Source organism: Lonchura striata, chromosome 19 (genome assembly GCF_046129695.1).
Source record: "Lonchura striata isolate bLonStr1 chromosome 19, bLonStr1.mat, whole genome shotgun sequence".
NCBI classification, from domain to species: domain Eukaryota; kingdom Metazoa; phylum Chordata; class Aves; order Passeriformes; family Estrildidae; genus Lonchura; species Lonchura striata.
Window position 1 is genome coordinate 5,713,010 of NC_134621.1, and position 20,801 is coordinate 5,733,810.

Sequence of the window (20,801 nt, forward strand, 5' to 3'; positions counted from 1 at the left end):
GCCCAACCAGCGGCCGGCGCGGGCTTTGCCCTCAGGCGGGCGCGGGGCCCCCGAAGGGACGGGGGAGATGGCGGAGAGCGAGTCCGGGACTGAGAGCAGCGACGAGGAGCGCCTGCCCTCCTTCGCCTACCTGCTGCAGCCGTCCCCATGCCTCGGCGAGCCCAGCCGCCCGCGGTCGCCATCTCCTGATCCTGAAGCGGAAGAGGTTGTCAAGATAGTGAGCAGCGAGGGCGAAGAGGTGGATGAGGAGGCGATGGAAGTAGTCCCTTTGCATGAGACGGTCGAGATGATGGTGAAGGCAGGGCCTGACCCTTTCAACCTGGGCGCTGGTGATAAAGAAGAGGCATCTGGGGTTTTTTGTGCCAGTGATCACCTGGTGGCTCCTGGGAGCGGAGAGCTTTGGGAAGACGTGACGCCGTCTGAAGAAATAGCTTGTGATAGTGAGAATGGTACACGCGGTGTTGCGGGATCCTCCCTGTGCTCCTTGCCAGTCGACTCTGACAGGCCTAGTAGCTCCCCGGCCAGCAGAGAAAGGCCAGAAACATCGCTGCCTCTCAAAAAGCGACAATATAGTCAGAAGGAACGGGAGGCAATCTGCCAGAATGCGTGGCAGAGAAGGAAGGAGCAAGAAGCAAAGAAAGGGAAGCAGGAAGAGGAAAAAGAGAGGAAGAGAGTCATTGCCAAGATGCTGAAAGCTCAGCGGCCAGGAGAGTGCCAGAAATACATAACAGTGGTGCTAGATCCAGGTAGTTGTCCTCGCAGCCTGCAGCTGCCTTGTACTGACTGTTGTCTCCTCTCTCTGGGGGCCTGACCCGTGCATCGATTTCAGTCATCTTACAGGTAGAAGGTGGCGAGCAGATCCTTAGTGCTTTGCAAGCTGCCAGTTATTCCTGTGTGTTTGAGAACCACGCTGTTCCCTGCAGCATCACCTGGAGGAGAAAGACAGTGACATCACAGGTATGTGAGCAAAATTTTGATAATCTTGTCCTTTTCCTCATGTGTTATTTGCAGTCGTTAGTAATTTTATTTAGCAACTCAAGTGAGCACCCTCTAATCTCCCTGCTCAGAGGTTTGAGTGGGAGTCTGAGAGAATTCTAAACAGACTGTGGCCTGTTTGTTTTCATATCTGAACAGATGGGAGGAGGAGATGAATGGACAGAAGAACCAAATGTTCTGGTTCTGCTTGGCTTGGAGGAGTTTTTGTCCATGGTTCACAACTACAAGCAAGTGAGAATGCTTATGACTCTTTTGCTCCTGAAAATGCCTTGATGTAAAACGGGTGTTTTAGCATCCCTCTTAGTGGCAGGAAGGTTTTGGTGTGGGAGGAATGCAGGGTTTCACTGAAACAGAAATCTGGGTGTAGAAGCCACTAATGGGCTGTATAATGTAAAGTTCTGACAAGCTGTCTTTGCTAGTTAAAATTTTTCACACATTCCTCTGAAGAGTTATATCAAGTGGGTTTAACTTTTTCTCCTTCTTTCTGCTCTAACCTTACATGGGATCAAGTATTGCCTGCTTGCCTTGAAGAGCAAGGGTGAACTTGAAGTCTCTGCAGACCTACAACCAGGGCCATAATTTGCTGTGCTTCTCTGTATACCTAAAAATGGTTTAACTCCTTATTTTTCCAACTCATCTTTGTAGAATGCTGATGGCTGTGCAGAAAGGCAGAAGGAGACCCTGCAGAGCTATGTAGCTCATATTATGGAGAAAATGCCTGGGAGAATTCTGGCTCTGGCAGTAGTTGGAGTAGAAAATTATTTCAGGTCAGACTTCTTCCTTCCAAATGTTTCTGTGTTTTCTCTGGCCTTGAAAAATTCCATAGGTGTTTATGTTAATTCTTTCTAGCAAAGACTGGAGTCTAAGAGGTATTCCCAGAACTGTTCCACCAATTTTAATACAGAAACAGAAACAAAGGTCCATCCAGACTGTCACCCCAGTCTTACTTTACTCTTTTTAGGTCTCTCCAAGTTCAGCCAAAACAAAGGCTGCGACAGGCAGCAGCAAGTGGGAATCAAGAGAAACGTGGAGAAAGGAGAAAAAAACAGGTTAAGGATTGTGGCCTGGACTTATCCAGAATGGATGTGAAAGAAGTGAGTGGTTTTAAAACACATGCAGCCATCATCTCTTGTCTCCCAGTATTTGAACAATTGACCCAGTCACACAGTTTTGTGGGTGGGAGTCTGGCTTTCATTATTCATTAGGCCATCAGTCTGTGGGCAGAGCTCTGGGGTCAGTTCCCTACTGCTCAGTCACATTGCTGTTCCCACACAGACTCCTGTGTCGCATTCACCTGGATACTGATGTCAGTCTCAGCACCTCTTGCCCTTCATGGCCCTTTGGCAAAGCCCACTGGTGGTGGCCTGTTCATAACAAGAGCCACAGAGGAGCTGAGGCAGCTCAGAGGACACTGAGGTGATATTAACTGTCAGGAGACAGCCTGCCCCTAAATACATCAGTGTCTTAAGTTAACTGTTCCCAAAATGGAGAGAGAGTGAATGTTCTTGTTTTACAGCAGGATGTTTGTGACCCTTTTATGCTCCAGACAAAAATGGAATTTGATGCAACAAGACTGATTGTGCCATTTGTTGTTCCCAATGGTGATACAGGCCCTGGTGGATCTGCAGCTGAGCACACAAGTCCAAGTCAGCATTTTTGAGAGCAGTGAGGAGATTGGGGAGTATGCCACTATGTTCACAAAGGCTGTGGCTGAGGCACCATACAAGTGAGTAAGCAGAGGAGGTTTGGCCCTACCTTTGGAGAGGCTGCACTTTCAGCTACTGGGAAGGGATAGCAGGTACAACACTGGGAATAATGGTTCTCAAAGGTGCAGGTGACAGAACATCTGCTATTGCAGCTCCTTCAACACAGGACTTGTTCTTGAAATGGATGTCCTGCCCACAGAGGGGTCAGGATAGACCCTGGTTTCATAGTCACAGGCTGATTGGGGTTGGAAGAGACCTTAAAGATGATCTAATCCAACCCCCTGCCACAGGCAGGGACACCTTCCACTACACTGGATTGCTGAGCACTCCATCCAGCCTTAACACTTCCAGGGACAGAGTATTCACAACTTCTTTGGGTATCTGCATCTTTGGGCAGTTTGTTCTGGTGCCTCACCACCTTCAGGTTTCACACTGGAGCTTTGACATCAATAAGAGCTCTTGTTCTGGGTCAGATTTTTGGAGTGGGAAGGGAATGCAAGTAGGGTTGGCTATTAGAATGCCAGTTTTTCTTCAGTGTGTAACCAAGAGACCTACCTGAGAATGAACCACTTGACTCTTTCCATGGATTACAGAGGCCAGCATAGTGATAGTTAAGAAAACCATCTTGTGCAGTCTCACGCAATGCTGGCTTTCCTGTCACAGCAGCTGCTGGGTTTTCATGTCATCCATGACAAGAGATGAGCTGTCATTTAAAATGACATCTAGAAGTGCTTTATTATGGTTGATGGCCAGAAGGTGAATTCTTGTTTACCACTTTGTCTGCAAGTTTGCTTGTGTCGAGATTGCTGCTGAGTACAGGATTGTTTCTTTTTCAGTAGCAATCTGGGTCTTAAAGTTGGTACTCCTTGTAAAGAAAACAGAGTCAAATTATTCATGTTTCCTTTGATCCGTCTGACAGCTCAGGTGAGGGAGGGCACACTGGCTCTGTGACTACAGATGGGGGACAGGATTTTCTTCACAGCCTCATTGTCTCATTTGCTTCCTCATTCCTTGTACTCCCTAGGCGAGAGCGAGAGAACACAGGGTTCTCTTTGTACTTGGAGAAGGACTGTTGCAAAGGGGTGAAGGTGGATTCTTCTGGAAAGGGTCTCTTGAAAGTTTGGAAGAGGCAGTTACAGCAACTTAACCGTGTCAACTCTGAGATGGCTGAGGCTATTGTGTCTGCCTACCCTTCTCCTCAGCTTCTGATCCAGGTGAGGATGCCTCAGGGATACCCAGCACTGTGTACAGGCAGCCGGCTCATGCAGGGAGTGGAAGAAGTAATTTAATCAGTATTAAATTAGTGATTCTGCATGAGCAGTTCAGTAAGTTAGCGAAGGAACTGATTCCTTGGCATCCACTGTAATGGCTTCCCAATGAAACAGCAGCACTGGCTCTGCTCTCCAAGCTCACAGATGGGATTTGGGCAGAGACCAGGTGAAAAATGAGTGGAAAACATGGAAGGGCAGAGCAGGTGCAGGTGCATAGCTTTGATTGTTTTTTTGAGCAATGGATGCAAGCGGGTGACCCCATTGTTGCCTTTGTGTTACTTCTAGGCCTATGAGAGGTGCTCCTCGGACCAGGAGCGGGAGAACATGCTGGCCAATATCCCTGTGCACCGTGGGGAGGGGGTGACGGCCACCTGCCGGCGCATTGGGCCGGAACTATCCCGACGCATCTATCTGCAGATGACTTCCCACGATCCTGACCTCTGTCTGGATTTTACTGGCTAGCACGGGGAAAAAGAGTTGTACTGTTTATTCAGTTAAGTGTTCAGTTTTGGATTTCACTGGGTACCTCCAGGGAATAAGAGTTTTTACCATTTGTCTGGTCAAGTTTTCAGTTTTCTTCTGTGAAGAAGTGCTTAGATAACACTAATTGATCGTTGTTTGAAGCACGTTTAGACTTTACTGTGGCAGGAAAAAAGTTGGATAAAGTTGTTGAATAGCAGGAGTTTACACAAAAGAGATGGTGAACATCTTCCCTAAGCACACGAGTTGCATACCGTTTGTAGTACTGATGTTTTGTCTTTCTATAAAATAAATAATTTTGAAGAAAAACCTTTGCTTCTTAACATGGCGTCTTGAATAGACTAGTATGTCTTCTGTTGAAAGGAATACTTCCTGTTGCTCTCCTGAACTGCAAGGACTTACCTTCTCTCTCATTTAGGGCAAATCCTGAAGCTAGAGCAACATGGTGCTGCCCCCCAGCACCTGCTCTAGCAAGGTGAAAGAACTTTACATCACAAAACTTTGTTCCGCTGTAGCAGGTGGGAATGAGTAAGACTAATTTTCAGATGCAAGTTTAGAGTGCTCTGATTCAGTCTCCAGACGGCTTAATCTAGAGAGGGTCTTGAAATCTGATTATATGAGCTGGAATTAGGAGGTCTAAACAGTTGGCAGAAAAGGCTTCCTTTTAATTAGATTGGGGACCACGGCCTGTCCATGCAGCCATCAGCACTTGTGTGCACACAAGGACAGTTGAGGGTTTTTGTAACAGCATTGCTGAGATGAGTGCTCAGAGAATTAAACTGCATCCCACGTGTGGAAATTAACTCTTTGGAACCCTGCTGCCTCTAGTGGAAAAATCCCTACCTACCCTACTCATTCCAGGCATCCAGCTGGAGCCCTGGCCTGACCAGAAGTGCTGCTGACCTGAATGTATGAACTGTGTAAACCCGTGCTCACCAACCCATGCAGCACTCATCTGGATGTTGGCAGGAAGGGCTGCATGGAGGAAACATTGCTTTAGATGCTGTTTGTCATTTTCCTGAACATTTCTGTATAGAGAGTAAGGATATTTTGAAGAATTGGATGAGTTAGACACCCAAAGCAAAGCTTAAAGGTGTTCGAAGGAAGCTTTGAAAACATGCACCCTCCTAAGGCAGCCTTTCCTTCCTTTAATCTGATACTTGTGCTGCTGCTCTCTCCTGTGTGACATTCAAGGAACCACAATCTTACCATTGGGTTGCAGAAAAATGAAGGTTTACTGCTGTGATGCTTTCCCCATAGCACTGCTCCTGGCAATAATCCCAGGTATGAGAAGAGGGAATGATTCTGGAGACCAGTGTAGAATGTCTCAGTGGAGTCTGCAGCACAGATATTCTCTGAAACTTGCACTTCATTTTAAGTACTCACAAAACCCTTAAGGATACGAAAAACTTCTACTTGATGGAAGGTAAGGGAATTTTAAAATTAATTATTTCTAGTAATTTTAAAGGAAATTCTAAATAATTGACAGACCATTGCAGAGGTGAGTTTTTCTCTTGAGGTGCAGCCCACCAAACCTCCCAGCCTTCCCCCAGCCCCGAGGCTTCCCCTTTCCTGCCAGCAGTGCTCCCACAGTGCCACCCAGTGCTGCTTCTGCAGCTGCAGCAGGCAGGAATTATTCCCATGCACTTGGAAATCATTTGTGGCTATTCCTAAAAAGGCCTAATTAAAATTAAAACTATGTTAACAACATAAACATACAGTTCAGACAAATTGCTGTGAAAACTGTTGTATTGAAAATTTTCAGCTTCTTTCAATAGCACATCAGCCTCTTTGCTCCAACATAGGGATGCACAGCCATCCTACATGCCTGTAATTGGTCTTGGAGTCGGGCCTTAGTGTATTATTCCCATACAGCCATACCACCATTTTTAGCACGAACAGAAATGAGAGCAAGGAATGGATATGTATTAAAAACCTTCCACCTCTAGCTCACAGCTACAGCTGTCTCATCCAGATGATGTGAGGGCTGCTTGTTCCCATTCCCATAGACTGTCAGCTTCCTGTACCTCACAATCCTGGTGGACACAACTTGGAGGCAAGGAGTGGTAACTAGTTTAGGTTTAACGTGCACAAATAATGGGAGTTACAGGCCAACTGAGAGACATGCACAACAAAGATAGTTTGAACAATAGCTCTGCTCTGTGGAGTGGACCAGCAAACCAACGCTGACTGGTTCAAAGCAGTTTCATCAGAACACAATTCCATAGGAATTCTGGCTGCGTAGATGGTGGAAGGAGATGCTGACGAAGCAAGTGCCCATCCAGGACAATCACTGGTGCGAGTTGTGCTGTAGCATGTTCTGCAGGGTTTTGTGGTTCTGCAGAGCAGCCACCACGTCCTCGTAGAGGGTGTTCACGCTGACACACAGGGGTTGATGCTGCAGCTCCGTCAGCTTGCAGGCAGCCACAGTACAGAGGATGCAGAACAGCACAAAGAGCAGAACTCTCAGCACTGACCGCGACCACGAGGCCTTGTGCCGGGGGGGCTGAGGGGGACGGGAGCTGGAGGCCGGCTCTGCAGTGAGAACACGAACAGGGCAGAATGGGAAGAATTAATCAACTGTAACAGGCTATCCTCACAAACTGTTCAAGTAAGATACTTAATCCTCCACTGAACTTGGCTTTTTTTGTGAATTTTCATCACTTAGCTCTGATAAATAAGTAGATTTGCAGGATGTAACTGCTTAGGATGAAAAGTTTCAGATCCAGTTTCATGGGCAGCAGTGAAGAGGGTGTAAAGGACCTCTGTGCTGCAAAAGATCTGATTATGCAAATGTAGCTCAATAGAATTAAGAAATAGTGAGTGGAGGGCGGTTCTCATTAGGAACAGCTGGAGAACTTCCTGACTTGTAGCTCCACAGTTCATGGGAACACAGGCAAAGGGGAAAAGGGCACAGCAGCAGAGTTTATCAGAACTCTAAATTCCACCTACTGTCCCAGTCCCACCATTTCCCAGTCTCCCAGTACCTGGGCTGCATGAAAGCAATTCAGGCAGCATCACAAGCTGATGACAATGAAACCTGACACAATCCCACCCAAAATGGACGCTACTTACTTCGGGTGTGCACTGTTTCCTTTTTTGTTTTCTTTTCCATCTCCTGTTTTGCAGCTTTCTGAGCATCGTACTCCCGCCTTCTGCGCTCTTTTTCCTCTGCCTTCTCTCGCTTCCGCAGTTCTCTCTCCAGAGCCTCCTTTGCTCGCTGTTCTGCTTCACGCTTCTTCTCCATTTCTGGGGGTTAACAGCAAGTTTTCCCCTTTTATGTAAGAGGGTTGTCACTGCCATTTTCCTTACTACCTTATTGTCCCAACTGGAATGAGGAAGCCAATTAAACAACTATCATCTTTTTTTATAATTTTATTTAGTATTACATACCTTGCATTTTGCTGTGCTTTTCTTTCAAGTTTCGTAGATAACCTATAGCACATTCCATCTAGAGATTTAACTATTCCTCAGGCCAAGGAATCACATACACTACTCCCCTGCTATATTTCTCCCTCCAGCCATTTTACTCTACTATTCCTTGAGTGCTTTGACTACTTTGGCTACAAGTATATGTTAGATGGCAATTTATTAGATGGTGATCAGAATGTTTGGATGTGTTAGACCAAGAGCAGTCCTCAGCAGACTGCACGTGGGGGCTGTTTGTCCCTACCTCTCTCTGCCTGGAGTTTCCGCTGCCGTTGTCGATCTTGCTCGGACTGGATTGCTTTCATGTGCTGCAGTACCTTAAAAAGCCAAGAAAACAACCTGAGGGCTGTGCAGAAGCCCAGTGGCACAGTCAGTTCAGAACAGAACAGATGGAGTATGGCTTAGAACAAGCAGCTGGGGCTGACTCCCAACCCTCCCCTATCCCTACAGCTACAGCACTGGAAAGAACTCACAACTTGTGTGAGTTTCTGTTGTAAAAAAGCCAATCCTCCTGTTAAAAACAAACATGGCAAACTGGTGCTCAGTGATACATAGGATCACAGAACATTTCTATTTATGTTTGCCAGAACTTCTCCAGAGCTTTTTGTGCTATCAGCACAGGCATGAATTACTATGTCTTATTATGCCTCTATTTTCTTGGGAACCAGTATTTCATCCTCTCTTCACTCCACCAATGGAGAAGCATCCTCCTCAGCCGGGTGTTTGCTCTCCACAAGCATAGCAATAGGGAAGTCAGTGCAGTGGACCTGCACCTCACTCCCTGAAGAAACTTTGGGCTGGGCTCCTGCAGCAGATACCCAGCTCACTAAGCAGAGAAAGAATCACTGGCAAAGCCATTAAAGGAAAAAAAAAAAAAAATACAATAAAACCAGACTCCTTACCTTGACAGCAGCCTGCTTACACTGCTTCTCATCCAGACAGTCTCCTGCCACTTTAGCCAGGACAGGATCCAGGGGATTGTCCTTCAGATCCAGCCACTTCAGGTTCTGCAAAAAATCACAACAAAGGGGAGGCTGTAAGAGCACAGCAGTCCTGGAATTATTTAAGAGATCCGAAGCAGAAGCAAAGAACTGCTTAGTTTTCACATTAATGAAACAGGTACAGAAAATGAGCAGAGTTGTTTTCAATAGACTGAGAGGATTTTCACTGAGCTGTGATGCAGACCCAGCTGAATTTTGGAATGAGTAGTCAGCAGGATGGATGCTTTACCAGAGAAATCAACTTGAGCAGGATCACAAGACCCTGGGCTGCATCCCAAAGCTTTACGTAACTGCCCAGCAAACAGTTTTACCTTGAGCTGTGCAAAGCTGACTGGCAGGGTGACCAAGCGGTTGTTCAGAAGGTCCAGGTGCTGCAGATTGACCAGGCGGCCAAAGTCCAAGGGCAGCTGTTGCAACCGATTTTTACTCAAATCCAGTTTCACCAGATGCATCAAACTGCAGAAGTCTGACTAAAACCCAAACAAAGAAAACCCAGAGAAAGCCGGTTAGCGCCTTTATGGAAGAACCTAAGTGGGAAGTATGTGGAGACAGCCTGCACCTTGCATCAGGCACACATCCTTGATTTACTACAAGACTGTGATGGAGGAAGATTACTCTCCTCCTTTGCCTTGGAAGATGGAGGTGAGACACAGTAGGACAGATAGACAGACTGAGAAGGTTATGGATGACAATATGACAGGAACAAACCCAAGTCTCCACTGCGGATGAAAGTCCTCTCTATTAACCTGGGGATGCTCTGGAAGGAGTGTACTGCAATCTTCACACAGTTCAACCCTGTACTCTCTCCTGCCTCAGCCAAATCACTGCCAGCACTGACCCGTCACTGACAACGAGTCATTCAGCCACCCCAGGGCAGTGAAAATGCCAGTTCCACGGTGCCTGGTGAGCCTCTCCTGAAGCACCAGCTATCTTTCCAAATATTTCCCAGCAGACACATCCCCACGGAGGCTCTCTAGCACCTTACCGGCAAGGAAATGAGGTTGTTACAGGACAAATCCAAGATAGTAGCTTTCGGAAGAGCGGCCTGAAAGACAAATAAAGCACTGAATGAACATGGAGGTTCACCCGACCCCCTCTGACACCTGTTCTGCTTCGGCCTCTGCGGTTTCTCCCGCGTCAGTCTGTCCATCCCCCGCGGCTGCTCCGAGGCCACGTCATCTCCGGATCCATCTCTGTATCCAAAAAGGTTCTTATCCCGGGACAGCAGTGACTAGCGGCTGTCGGGCCCGCGGGACAGAACCTCGCTGCTTTCAATACCTGCAGGCCAGCTCACAAGCCCCCAGCACATCCAGCTCCCCTACGCTGCTCCTTCCCGGGGACCGGCAGGCGGTCCCCAGCCCCGCCGGGGGGGGTACGGCCGGAGACTCACCAGCTCCCGCACCGGCACCTCGTTCAGGTCGCAGAGGCTCAGGTCCAGCTCGTTCCCATCCAGCTTATCCTTCAGGCTGATCCCCTTCCCGCTGCCCCGCGACATGGCTCCGTCGGCGGCTGCCCGCGGGGGATGCGGCTCGGTTGGGTTCGGAGCGGCTCGGCACGGCTCGGCACGGCACAGCCCAGCCCGGCGTGGCACGGCCCGGCCCCGCCACCCACTTCCGCGGCCACGTCTGCACGGGCCCCGCCAGCCGCCCCGAGCGCGCCCGCTGCCGGCCCGGAGCGGGGCCGCACCGGCGCCGCAGGACACCGAGTTACCCTAAGAAAGAACGTTACCTGATGCTCGATCTCTTTCAAACCTAAGCAAAAAGAAAGGAGATTTAATCCCCGAAGCAGACAACCGCTAATAAGCTCTGAGCGCTTAGAAAGACGAATTACTTGTTGGTAGAATTGTCTTGTTAGGGTTTAATGTTGATGCGATGATCTCAGATGTAATGGGATGTTAACAAAGCTTGGGAAGAAGGATGTACTACTGATAGTGGGTACAAGGAATGCAGGATTTATGGGCTACAAGAACATTAGGCAGAATTTCCAAGATAAGGAAGAAACTAATAAAGCTGGCTCAGCAATTGGGTTGAATCAGCTCCAAGCAGGTAAAAGGTAGTTCTGTCAGGAGTAGATTATGACCACCTATTCATGGACACAGACCCAAGAAACCCACCAACCCAAAAGAAGAGAGACAAGACTGTGGACTAATTAGTATGGGAAGTGAAAAAAATCATTAGGCATTGGAAGATAGAATACTAATTGATATGAGAACCAGATAACTCGTAGCCAATGAACATTAATGCCTTTTGTTTGCTAAAATATATAAACAGTCAAAAGTTTTGACAGTTGTCATGCTGGCTTTGTGGATTTGCCATCCAGTGCAGAACTGTAAATAAATCAAATACTACAACTCTGGGTTTGGGTTGGCCTCCTGTACACTGGGTGGGAGAGCCTATTTTGGGACACACTGGCACAGCTCAGGGCATCCTTGCAACTGTCCCACCAGCCCTGGAACCCTGGCCAGGTTGGCAGGAGTTTAGATCTGGGCTACATGAAACAGCCCTGCAGAAGGCAGGAGAACTCCCAGCCAAGACCCATGAGCAGGGGCGGTTTTGCATCCAGTCACATCACCTGACACACAGAGAACCAACTGGTTTATGGCCGATAATCCCAACAGAAACCCAAGGATGTATACCTTGTTTTGCAATACCTGATATAGCTGCTTATATCTGTCCACACTCTCCATAATCCAGGGGCTGAACTCCCTCTCAGTTTGGCTGTTACATTACCCCACAATGTCTGTTCACAGGAGGGACACTTAATGGATATTCCTGCTTTGCTCCCAAGGCTCCAGTCCCACAGGAGCAGGGCACTCTGTGGAGAAAGTCAGTGAAAGAGAAAGGAGCCTGGGGCAGAGCCAAATTAGTGTTACCTGGTACTGGGATTACAGCATGAATTTCCTGACTTCTGTGCTATATGTGATGTTTGGGACATTGCAAAGATGTTTTCACTATTGCAGCCCATCTACTCTGTGGATGCATTAGTTTGTTTGTAAGCTGCCAGTGAATTTCTTCCAACACCCAGAAACCAATTTATTTGCTCAGTACTGAGGTAACTGAGGCCACAGGATTCTCTGAACAAAGGCATGCCAAAGTAGCACACAAGGATTTGCCTCGTAGAAACTACAATAAAGTTTGCCTGAGTTTAAGGTGTCTCCTGTCCAGGAGATTATGGAAGATTTTCAGAGCATGTTATTGTTCTTCCAAATGTGAGCAGAAATCACAGAGCCCTCATCTGAGAGGAGTGAGGTCTACTTATCCAAGAAGCTCCCTCCATACATCAGATTTCACAACAACGTTTGTTGTTGGAGGGAAGAGCCAGAGAAGACCTGCTCCAGGGAATGGTGGGGAAACCAGATCTCCAAGGCAGCAGCTGATTACTGATCCACTCCTTACCCTGAGCCAGAGAGGGATTCATGTGATGTGCAGTGCTGTTCCCCTCCATGGAACAGCACCAAAGACAGTCCTGCTCTGGAGAACAAAACCCAGAGGGGCTCTGAGGGGGCCTGAGCAAGACCCTCTGCATATCTGGGAAATACAGAGACTAAAATCTGTGTTTGAAAAATCCAAGAGCCATTGGCAAAACCAAACAAGGGTGTAATGGGTTACAAAACCTACCTACTTGTTTGTGATTAACAGATTTGAAAATCTTGATTAGAAATGAATGCTACCTTATGCAATGGTGTATGAAATGTTACTGCTTCAGGGGTCCTTTGATTTGATCTCTAGCCAAAATCACTACCATCTCAAACAAACATACTCAAATGTCAGGGTGACATTTCTGCATAATTCATGGTTTAATTCTTTCTTTAACTGGGACTCACCATCTAGGCTAAAAACCATAATGTGGGAAGATCAAGCCAAAAGTCATCTTTATTTTTATTTATTACACGTTTGCACTGATTTTTTTTTTTTTCTCTGTGGTTATACAATACTGAGAGCTCTGATGCTCCTTCAGCACAAAGACAGTTGCTCTGCTCTGGCCAAACAGTGGAAGGACAACTTCTGGCCACAGATGTCACACAGCTTTACATCCCCTGTGGGAATCCAGAAACTCACCTGGCTGCTGGGTCCAGTGGGGCTGACTGGAGGAGGTATCCGTGCACGCAGGCTAGAAAGACTTTGAAGCTCCACAAGACAAAGACAAAGCATAGCACAAGGTGCATCTGTGCACTCTGCTAGGGGCTGCAAGAACATTAGCAAGGAGAATGGAGCAGGAAATGCTGAGGGAAGAGGGATGAACACAGTCGATCTAATTGTGATCTAATGCTCCTTACTGGGGCTGAGCTGACCATGCCAGCCTGGGGTTGGAGACCATTCCCAGACGCTCAGAAGATCTCTGGCTGCCCTCTGCAGCCAAGGCAAGTTTTTCACATTTCAAGGGAAAAAAATTCTCCCTTTCCCTAACAAAGAAGACATTGTCACTGCTGCCACCAAACAAATTCCTTGTGAACTAGATGCACATTGGGGAAAATCCTTAATTTCTAAAAGCAAGTGTCAGACACTAGAGATCTGGTGGCAGTTGGTATTTCACTCTGTCGCAAGCACAGTTTTGGCTTTGATGTCTGAGATTCACCATTCTGAGGTTGATATTTACGCTCTTTGTCAGCGCCATTGTGCATGATGTGATACACATACACTGTGTCACCTCTTGAGCATCAGTGCTGATGCAGAGCTCAGCAGCCCCACACCTCTGTGCTTAGGTGAGGGGGGTCTCAGCCTGCCCAGCCCTGGAGCAGCTCTGCCGTTCCTAGCTGCTCTCTTCTCCTCCACAGGGAGTGCATACAGGTGTTAGTGAGGTGCTAGCTGATAACTCATTGATGGCATAGGGCTGGAGGGCAGTTGGTGACTCACAGGGCTCAGGCACCAAGTGATACAAGTGGAGACAGGTAGAGGCAAATAATGGTGTTTGTCTTGCACCAAAGTCAGTCTCTACTCATTTGAGTGGAGAGGCTTATTCGGGTGTAACAGTGGTTGGGTCAGGCTGATGGAGCAGGCCTGCCCATTATCTCAAGAAGAGATAGCGGACCAGAAATGTGCAGGGAAGAAATTGTGGTGGGCAGCTTGGGCTGGGGACCGGCAGAGGATGGATGGGGAGATGCCCGGCGGGACTCTGGGGGCTCCGTCTGAGCCCGCAGTCCCTCTCGCGGACCGGGCAGGGCTGGCTCTTTCTGTGCTTCCCTTCCCCCGGTGCCTCCCCCCGGCCGGCGGAGGGTCCCGGGAGCGGCGGGCGGGGCGGGGCCGGGGCGGGGCGCGGCGCCCGGGGCACCGAGCGGCGGCGCGGGCCGGGCCGGGTCCGCGGGGTGCTGCGGGGTGCTGCGGGGTGCTGCCGCTGCAGGAATGGCCGTGGCCCGTCTGGCAGCGCTGGCCCGGCACGGGCTGCAGCTCCTGCGCCGGGCGGGCGGGCAGCGCGGAGCCCCGCCGGGCAGGTAGGGACGGGCTGGGGAGCGGGAGGTGCGGGATGTAGGGGTAGAGGGCTGTGGGGCTGTAGGGGACTGGGGCTGTAAGGGAATTAAAGGGTGCAGGGGGCTGTGGGTGAGAAGGAATAGGGGCTATAGGGGGCAGAGGGCTCTGGGGTCGGGGAGCTGTAGGGCACAGAGGCTGCAGAGGATGGAGACCATGTGTGATGGGGGACAGGGACTATCAGTGCTGTGAATATCCAGCTAGGCCAGTGGCTGCATGCAGGGAGGGCATATTCACCCTTGTCATCCCCAGACCCTTCCAAAGTGGCAGAAGGCAGGCTGTATCCCCTGGATCTGCTTCACCCCACCTGGGAGTGGGCCGGGGCAGGGATGAGCCCTGAACAGCAGGAGAAGGGAAGTGAAGGCATGGCAAGGGCTGAACTTTGTGCAGCGGCTCCATCTAGATTGCAGCAATGTGAAGTTTATCAAATGGCTTCCCCATCTTCCTCCAGAGCTCTGACTTGCTGTCAGTGTCCCTGTCCCCCTGTGGTCCTGCAGCCCCCAGGTAGCTGGGTGGCCAAGCAGTGTGGGACACCAAGAAGCTCTGGGGCTTGGGAAGTCAGGCCAGTTCTTTGCCTTGCTTTTCTTCAGTGGTGCCTCTTTGAGCAAGTTCATGTGAAAAACCAGCAATGGGGAGTATCTGGCTTTGGGAAAGGCTCTGATTGATTCGCTGGTATTCAGAGTAATAATCACTGGGATGACTTCCAGTAAGCAATTCCAAGAATCAGGCGGGGCATTCCTTGTTTTTCACAGACAGGGTTTAGGTGGGTTTTTTCAGCTGGTTTGACATTAGGAGTGAGGTGTTGAAGCCACTTCATCATAGTTGTGTGAAGATTGCCTTCTCAGAATCAGTTCTTAGGAAGTAGGATCACAAGAGAAGCATGACAACATTCACTGCAGCTCACTTCAGCCCAGAATTGAAACTGAGGGACAAGAACACAAAGCCCTTGGGGAGAGAGAGCATGTATTTAGAGAGTAAACTCTTTCTAGTAATGTTATAAAAAAAGTTTATTAAGTTCTACTCCTCAGTTTGTTTATCCCTTTGGCAGGGAGAGTGCAGAGGGCAGAGAGATACAGTGGAAAACAAAACCAGAAAGTTGCTGCAGAAGGAGTCTGAAAACCCAGGGAACTTTAAATAATAATTTAAAAAGTAGTATCTGATTAACTCTTTAGTCAACAGATTAAAGCAGAATGAAGACAGAGCAGAGTTAATTTTTACCACCCTTTAATTGCAGTCGTGTTACAGAAAAGACCCAAAAACTCTTGTTTTGGGGAGAGGCTCTGGTAGATGTCCATGAGCAAAGGAGCTGGCAGAATCTGTGAACCTCTCCAAGTATGAACTCTGTATTTGGGACAGTTCCCAAGCTCTGGGAAGGCAGGGCCTTTCCCACAGGTGCTGACGTGATGGCACCACAGGGCAGGTCAGTGTCCTTCACACTACAAAGGGGACAGCAGGTTAACTCCCTTGTTTACTCGCTCATCCCTTTTGATAATTTCTATAGAGACTGGTAAAGAGTTAAAGGTGAAAACAGAATTGGTTATCTTATGTCAACAACTCCAGACTTTGATTGGAGCTGTTCAGGGAAAAATACAAACAGCTCCTAGGATTAACTCAGAGTGCTTGCTTCAGTCTTATCATTTCTGCTTCCTGCCACCAGGCAGAAGAGCTCTGGGATTGCTGGGGTTTGGCTGCTCTCCCGCTTTTTGCAGGGAAGAGGAGGAGGATGCATTTCCCCCAGATCTCTGATGTCTTTCTGTTGTGCTGTGTTGCTGAACTTGAGGGTTCTGGAGTTTTGTGGGAACAGCCCATAGAAGGGCTGGCTCATTTGCAGGCTGGCTTGCTGCAGAAATGTGCTGCTAACAAAAGGCATGTGCCCTCCAAAAGGTGTGGTTTACAGTGCTGACACCCAAGAGCAAGCAGAGTTTTATCTGCTCTCTTTTGGCTGAGCCAGGGAAATGAGAGCCGGTGTAATATCAGACCGTGGGTCTCATTTTATCTCCAGCAGCACCAGATGCTTTGTAGGAAGAGGTGAAGGGTGAATTACTCGTTTTGTGTAACAAAGATGAACACAGAGATTATTTCCAAATCCTTTGGATCCTTTCTTTCGAGAGGTCTCTTGATAGATTCTCTCAGATCAGATACAAACTCTTGCTGCTGGCTGTAGGCAGGAGGGAGACCAGCCCTGTGTGATTTCCAGCATGCTGCTGCTGATAATGAACATGTCTTGTGTGTGCCTCCTTTATTCCACTCCTGACCCCCAGTGCTTCCAAAAGGCTGCTGTGTTTTATCCCACACTTTTCACTTCTGACACTGTCAAAGTGACACAGAAATGCTGAAGCATGTGTCAATGTCAGACCAGAATTCGGGGAACTCAGACTTGATGGCAGCTGAGATTTTTGCTTTAATGCATTTGAAGAAATTATGTGAATTAGTGCTTTGAGAGGAGTCAATGTGTCTGGGTTATAAGCATGAGGTATCTTAGCCTTCTTAGCCTCTAATTTCAGTGTTGCTGATGCTTTCATTTGAAAATGTGAATACTTGGGACCTCTGAGAGCAAGCTGTGTTCACAGTGTGAAATACTGCAGTATTTTCTCAGTATTTTTCAGCATGTAGCTTCATAATATCTTTTACTGCTCTTTGATGCACTTTCATCCTCATGTTTGGGGGTAGGGAGGAAGACAAACCATGAAACCTGGAGCCTTGTGCCTTCTTGCCTCTAGTTTAAAAGTCTGGTTCTGAAAAAGTTAGAGAAACCTTTTGGCTCTTCAGGTCTGGAAAATATTGAGACAGGAAACCCAGAGAGCCTGATCTGTGTAATGCTTTGCCACGACATGACAGTGCAAGATACTCCCTTTTTCACTGGGAATGCAGGGCCGTGCAAGTTCCTCTTTGAAGGCTGACTACAGAGAGAAGGAGAATGTTTCAGCTGGACACTTTGGATTCTGATTGAATTTTCTCCATCTAAATTTTGTAGTATTTCTTCCTCTCTGCAGTCTCTTTTTGTGATGATCTTTTGTTGTTTATTTTTCCCAGTGCTGAGCCTGCTTGGCTCCTAGTGCCCCCTGAGATGATGCTGGAGGGAAGAGCTCTTGCACAACCAGGCCAACAGCTGCTCCCTGCCCTCTCTAGCCCTCCTTGGGCAGGGAATTTAGGGACAGGCTCTGCTGACACTGGAGATGACTTGGCTTGAGGGAGATGAGAGTGTGGCTGGCCCCATTAAGCATTTTAACAAAAATCCCGAGGGTTCCTCATCGCCCTCGTGAGCTATGCCAGGGGACAGGGACTTCTTCAATCTCTGTTTCAACCAGGAAATGGCTGTATGTGGGATTCAGATTCAGTCAAAGGAAGAAACTGAAAGTTTCTAGCCAGGCAGAGGTCTAGGAAAGTGCTGGGAAAGAATGTAAATAATTCTTTATCTCTCTTGTTTTTCACATTGTTTATAGTTAAGTTCTATCACTGTGCATCAAGCACTCTGCACCAATGGGGTGAGTTGTTTTCACTTCAGAACCAATAGATTTGGTCCTTGCGGAGCTCTGTATAAAAGAGCAGTGTATTTTGAATAAATAGGAGTTTTACTCTCACAGCCTTCTGAGTCAGTCTTCTCATTCCTGTCCTGCCTCGACAGCGAGAGCTGTACGGGCTTTACTGCTCTCCCAGGAGCATCCACCCTGCCTTTGCTTTAGGAGAATTCTTACTACTTTTTGGTTTATAGAACCTTTCTTTATAAATGTCTTTCTTCAGAGCGTTCTTTCATCTCTTTGCTTATATACAGGCTTTGCCCAGGAGTTTTCAAGCAACAAAAGTAATTCGGTTTAGCACTTGTCCTAGTGCTCCACTCCTCAGGCAGTGTTGCAGCTTTGTTGTGAGTTGCCCAAGAGCTGGATAAGGAGGGATGTCTGCAGAGAGCCCGTGGGGGTTTGCACAATCCTCCCTCTGCCGAAAAGCGGTGGGGGAAAAGGTCGGGTGTCACTTGTCTCTCGGAGCTGTAATCTCGCTTTTGTTCTCTGAACATCGCCTTTCACTCCGCATAGGCGGCAGCTCCAGGCTCAGGCTTGCTTCTTGTGGGCGGGAAAACAAATATTTTGTCGCAGTAACACCAACTCTTTGCAAGAATATCGATCCCGTGGTAGATGGACATCTAGGCTGAGCAATTTTTCCTCTTTAAGGCAGGGATTTTCCCATTATACACTGACTTACACACAGCCTCTACAAATATCCCTTAGCCCTGTCCCTCCTGGTTGGCTCCTAGGGTTGGAATGGAGGAGCTGAAGTCGTGGAGGAAGGCAGAGAGGAAATGAGGAGGGACAGAGAACATGGGGGGCTGCCTGGGGAGGAAGATGTGGCTGCTGGATTAGAGAAGCTTGTAGGAGATGGAGAGAGAAACCAAGATAGGAACTGCAGTGCTCAGATGGTCAGGAGCTGTGGTCCAAGGGGAGATTGCTGCATTTCCAATGATCAGACCTCAGGGAAAGCCTTAATGCTTTTAAAATTATTTTCCCTATTGTTCTGACCACATCTTCTCATTGCTGCTTCTCTTGACTCATTGGCCTCCCTCTTGGCCTCCAGCACAATGTCTCAGTGCTTCTACTCTGCCTGGTTTGTACTTCTCAAACCCGTCCCTGCTCTCCTCCTTCTCACCTGTGCCAAATTTGCAGTGGGGATCATCTCCTCCCTTCTGTGGTATTGCCTCTGCACTTCCCTCCCCTCATCTTGCTGGAAGCTCCTTGTTTTATTGTTGCTGTTTCAGTCCCATAAACTCTTTGCATTCCAGCTGTCAGAGATAGAACATGTACAGCTGCTCACTGTTGTAAACACAGACCATTCCTTAGCTGAACCTCAGCTACAGTTCAGCTTCTCTGAGCTCTTCTAAACAGTTTTGATTCTACAGGATTAGACTTTTCTTTGCTGATGGTTTTGGAGAATGACCTCTTTAATTTTCATTCTCTCTTTCTCATTTGTTTGCTTTTTTCAGCCAGTTGGGAGAATTTATCTACAAGATGTTTTGGTTGTGTTACTTCACAGCTATTTATACGTTTTCATGTTGCAGAAAAACCAAACTCAGTTGCCATCTCCCAGTGAACTGCATTATTCTGTCCAGGCATGCTGATATATCCGTGTAGTTTTCAGTGCAGGTGAATGATGGTAGGACCAGGCTGTGCCAGCTCTGCAGGGCTGGTGCAGGCTCCTTCTCCACCAGGTCTCCCATGGGGGGATGGAGGCTCTGCCCGTTCTGCCCACTGGTACAGACACACATCTGCATGCCCTGGGGGTACCAAGGTTGTCCATGTGCCCCAGCCACTGCCTAAGCTTTCCAAGTCCTCTCCAAAGTCTTCCTGATCTTGACCCACTGAAGCAGCTGTCTGTGGTTCCCACTGGTGCAGGAATGTACATCAAGTATTCCCAATGCCATTTGGCAGGCTGATAATCCGTGCAGATGGGGAGAACTGTATCAACAGGTTATATTAAATAGCCTCTTCTTCTTTTTCCCAGTGCCCTGCACACAAAGATGCCCTCTGTGTCTCCCAAGGTGACCAACAGCTACATCCAGGGACCCACAGATATTCCCCTTCTTGACAAAACCGTGGGGCAGTGCCTGGAGGAGACTGTGCAGCGCTTTCCTGAGCGCGAGGCCTTGGTCTTCTGCCGGGATGGGGTTCGGAGGACGTTTGCCCAGTTCAAAGAGGAGGTGAGTGCCTTGTTCATCCCTTAGGTGACTGGATGACAGCAGGAGGTGTGATGGAGGAATGGGAAACGCTTTCATTGCTCAGCTCAGGACTGAGATGAGTTGTGTGTGGACCTTCATGCTGGTGCAGAGGGAGCAGCACATTTCCAGCATGCACCGACGGGCATGTGCTGCCTTCATCCTTCTCTCAGCCTTGGGATGAAGAGGGGGAAGCAGCATATGCAAAATGCTAACATCCCACAATGAACATTCATACTTTAAAATGATCACACTTATCTGATGGGTTATGGGCTGAGTCGTGGTGTTTTTCTCTGCTGGAGTAGACTCCAACTTCTGGATTAGTCACTCTGGCTATCAGAGGTCCTGAGTGTGGGGAAGATTTTTATCCAAGTATGAAGACAGTGGAGCAAAGTAAAGGGCCAGGGCTCAATATGATAAGCATAGATGTGTGTGGGTGTGTGCATATACAAATATATGCTTCTCTGTTTTTGGAATGGAGGGACTAACTGCCTGGAAAGTTTGTAATAAATGTATGATATAATCTTTGATAGGAAAGAATTATTTAGTGGGATTTTAGGCTTACTATGGTTTTGGTCACATCCATTCACATCAACAAGATTAGCTCTGTTCAGCCTGATTTTAAGAAGTAGGCTGTAATTCAGAACTAAATCGAAGTGTTTCTCAGATTCATATCTCCTACAAGGCAGATTTTATAAATGCATTTGAGAACTTAACAAAATTATAAAACCTTTCCTGAATGTCTCAGAGTATTT

The 20,801-nt window shown here is 48.0% G+C and overlaps 3 protein-coding genes across 3 annotated transcripts in view; 2 read left to right on the plus strand and 1 right to left on the minus strand.

Annotated features, from left to right (window-relative positions):
• The first annotated feature begins 23 nt into the window (after positions 1 to 23).
• Positions 24 to 4,762, plus strand: EME1 (essential meiotic structure-specific endonuclease 1). The gene is made up of 8 exons (XM_021554855.2): positions 24 to 746; positions 830 to 957; positions 1,135 to 1,227; positions 1,642 to 1,763; positions 1,958 to 2,090; positions 2,607 to 2,722; positions 3,727 to 3,916; positions 4,259 to 4,762. Exons 1-8 carry the CDS (start codon positions 68 to 70, stop codon positions 4,433 to 4,435), a joined length of 1,638 nt encoding a protein of 545 aa, XP_021410530.2. The 5' UTR covers positions 24 to 67; the 3' UTR covers positions 4,436 to 4,762.
• Positions 4,763 to 6,184: 1,422 nt separating this feature from the next.
• Positions 6,185 to 10,503, minus strand: LRRC59 (leucine rich repeat containing 59). Its single transcript, XM_021554923.3, has 7 exons — positions 10,274 to 10,503; positions 9,869 to 9,928; positions 9,195 to 9,353; positions 8,785 to 8,889; positions 8,127 to 8,199; positions 7,529 to 7,702; positions 6,185 to 6,988 (listed from the first exon to the last, which is right to left on the minus strand). Exons 1-7 carry the CDS (start codon positions 10,376 to 10,378, stop codon positions 6,744 to 6,746), a joined length of 921 nt encoding a protein of 306 aa, XP_021410598.1. The 5' UTR covers positions 10,379 to 10,503; the 3' UTR covers positions 6,185 to 6,743.
• A 3,703-nt stretch (positions 10,504 to 14,206) lies between these two features.
• The window catches only part of ACSF2 (acyl-CoA synthetase family member 2), a 36,815-nt gene continuing 30,220 nt past the window's right edge, over positions 14,207 to 20,801 (plus strand). The window contains exons 1-2 of the mRNA XM_021554988.3: positions 14,207 to 14,311; positions 19,836 to 20,031. Of these exons, the coding sequence (XP_021410663.2) occupies positions 14,223 to 14,311; positions 19,836 to 20,031 (285 nt within the window). The 5' untranslated portion in view covers positions 14,207 to 14,222. The remainder of the gene's footprint in view (positions 14,312 to 19,835; positions 20,032 to 20,801) is intronic.

Excerpts from the sequence above, each read along its gene's own strand:
- EME1 (XM_021554855.2), top strand. The coding sequence starts at position 68 with ATGGCGGAGAGCGAGTCCGGGACTGAGAGCAGCGACGAGGAGCGCCTG. Across the intron at positions 747-829 it reads AACAGTGGTGCTAGATCCAG|TCATCTTACAGGTAGAAGGT; the intron begins GTAGTTGTCCTC and ends CATCGATTTCAG. Across the intron at positions 3,917-4,258 it reads CTCCTCAGCTTCTGATCCAG|GCCTATGAGAGGTGCTCCTC; the intron begins GTGAGGATGCCT and ends TGTTACTTCTAG.
- LRRC59 (XM_021554923.3), bottom strand. The coding sequence starts at position 10,378 with ATGTCGCGGGGCAGCGGGAAGGGGATCAGCCTGAAGGATAAGCTGGAT. Across the intron at positions 9,354-9,868 it reads ACAACCTCATTTCCTTGCCG|TCAGACTTCTGCAGTTTGAT; the intron begins GTAAGGTGCTAG and ends TTTGGGTTTTAG. Across the intron at positions 8,200-8,784 it reads GTAAGCAGGCTGCTGTCAAG|GTACTGCAGCACATGAAAGC; the intron begins GTAAGGAGTCTG and ends TGGCTTTTTAAG.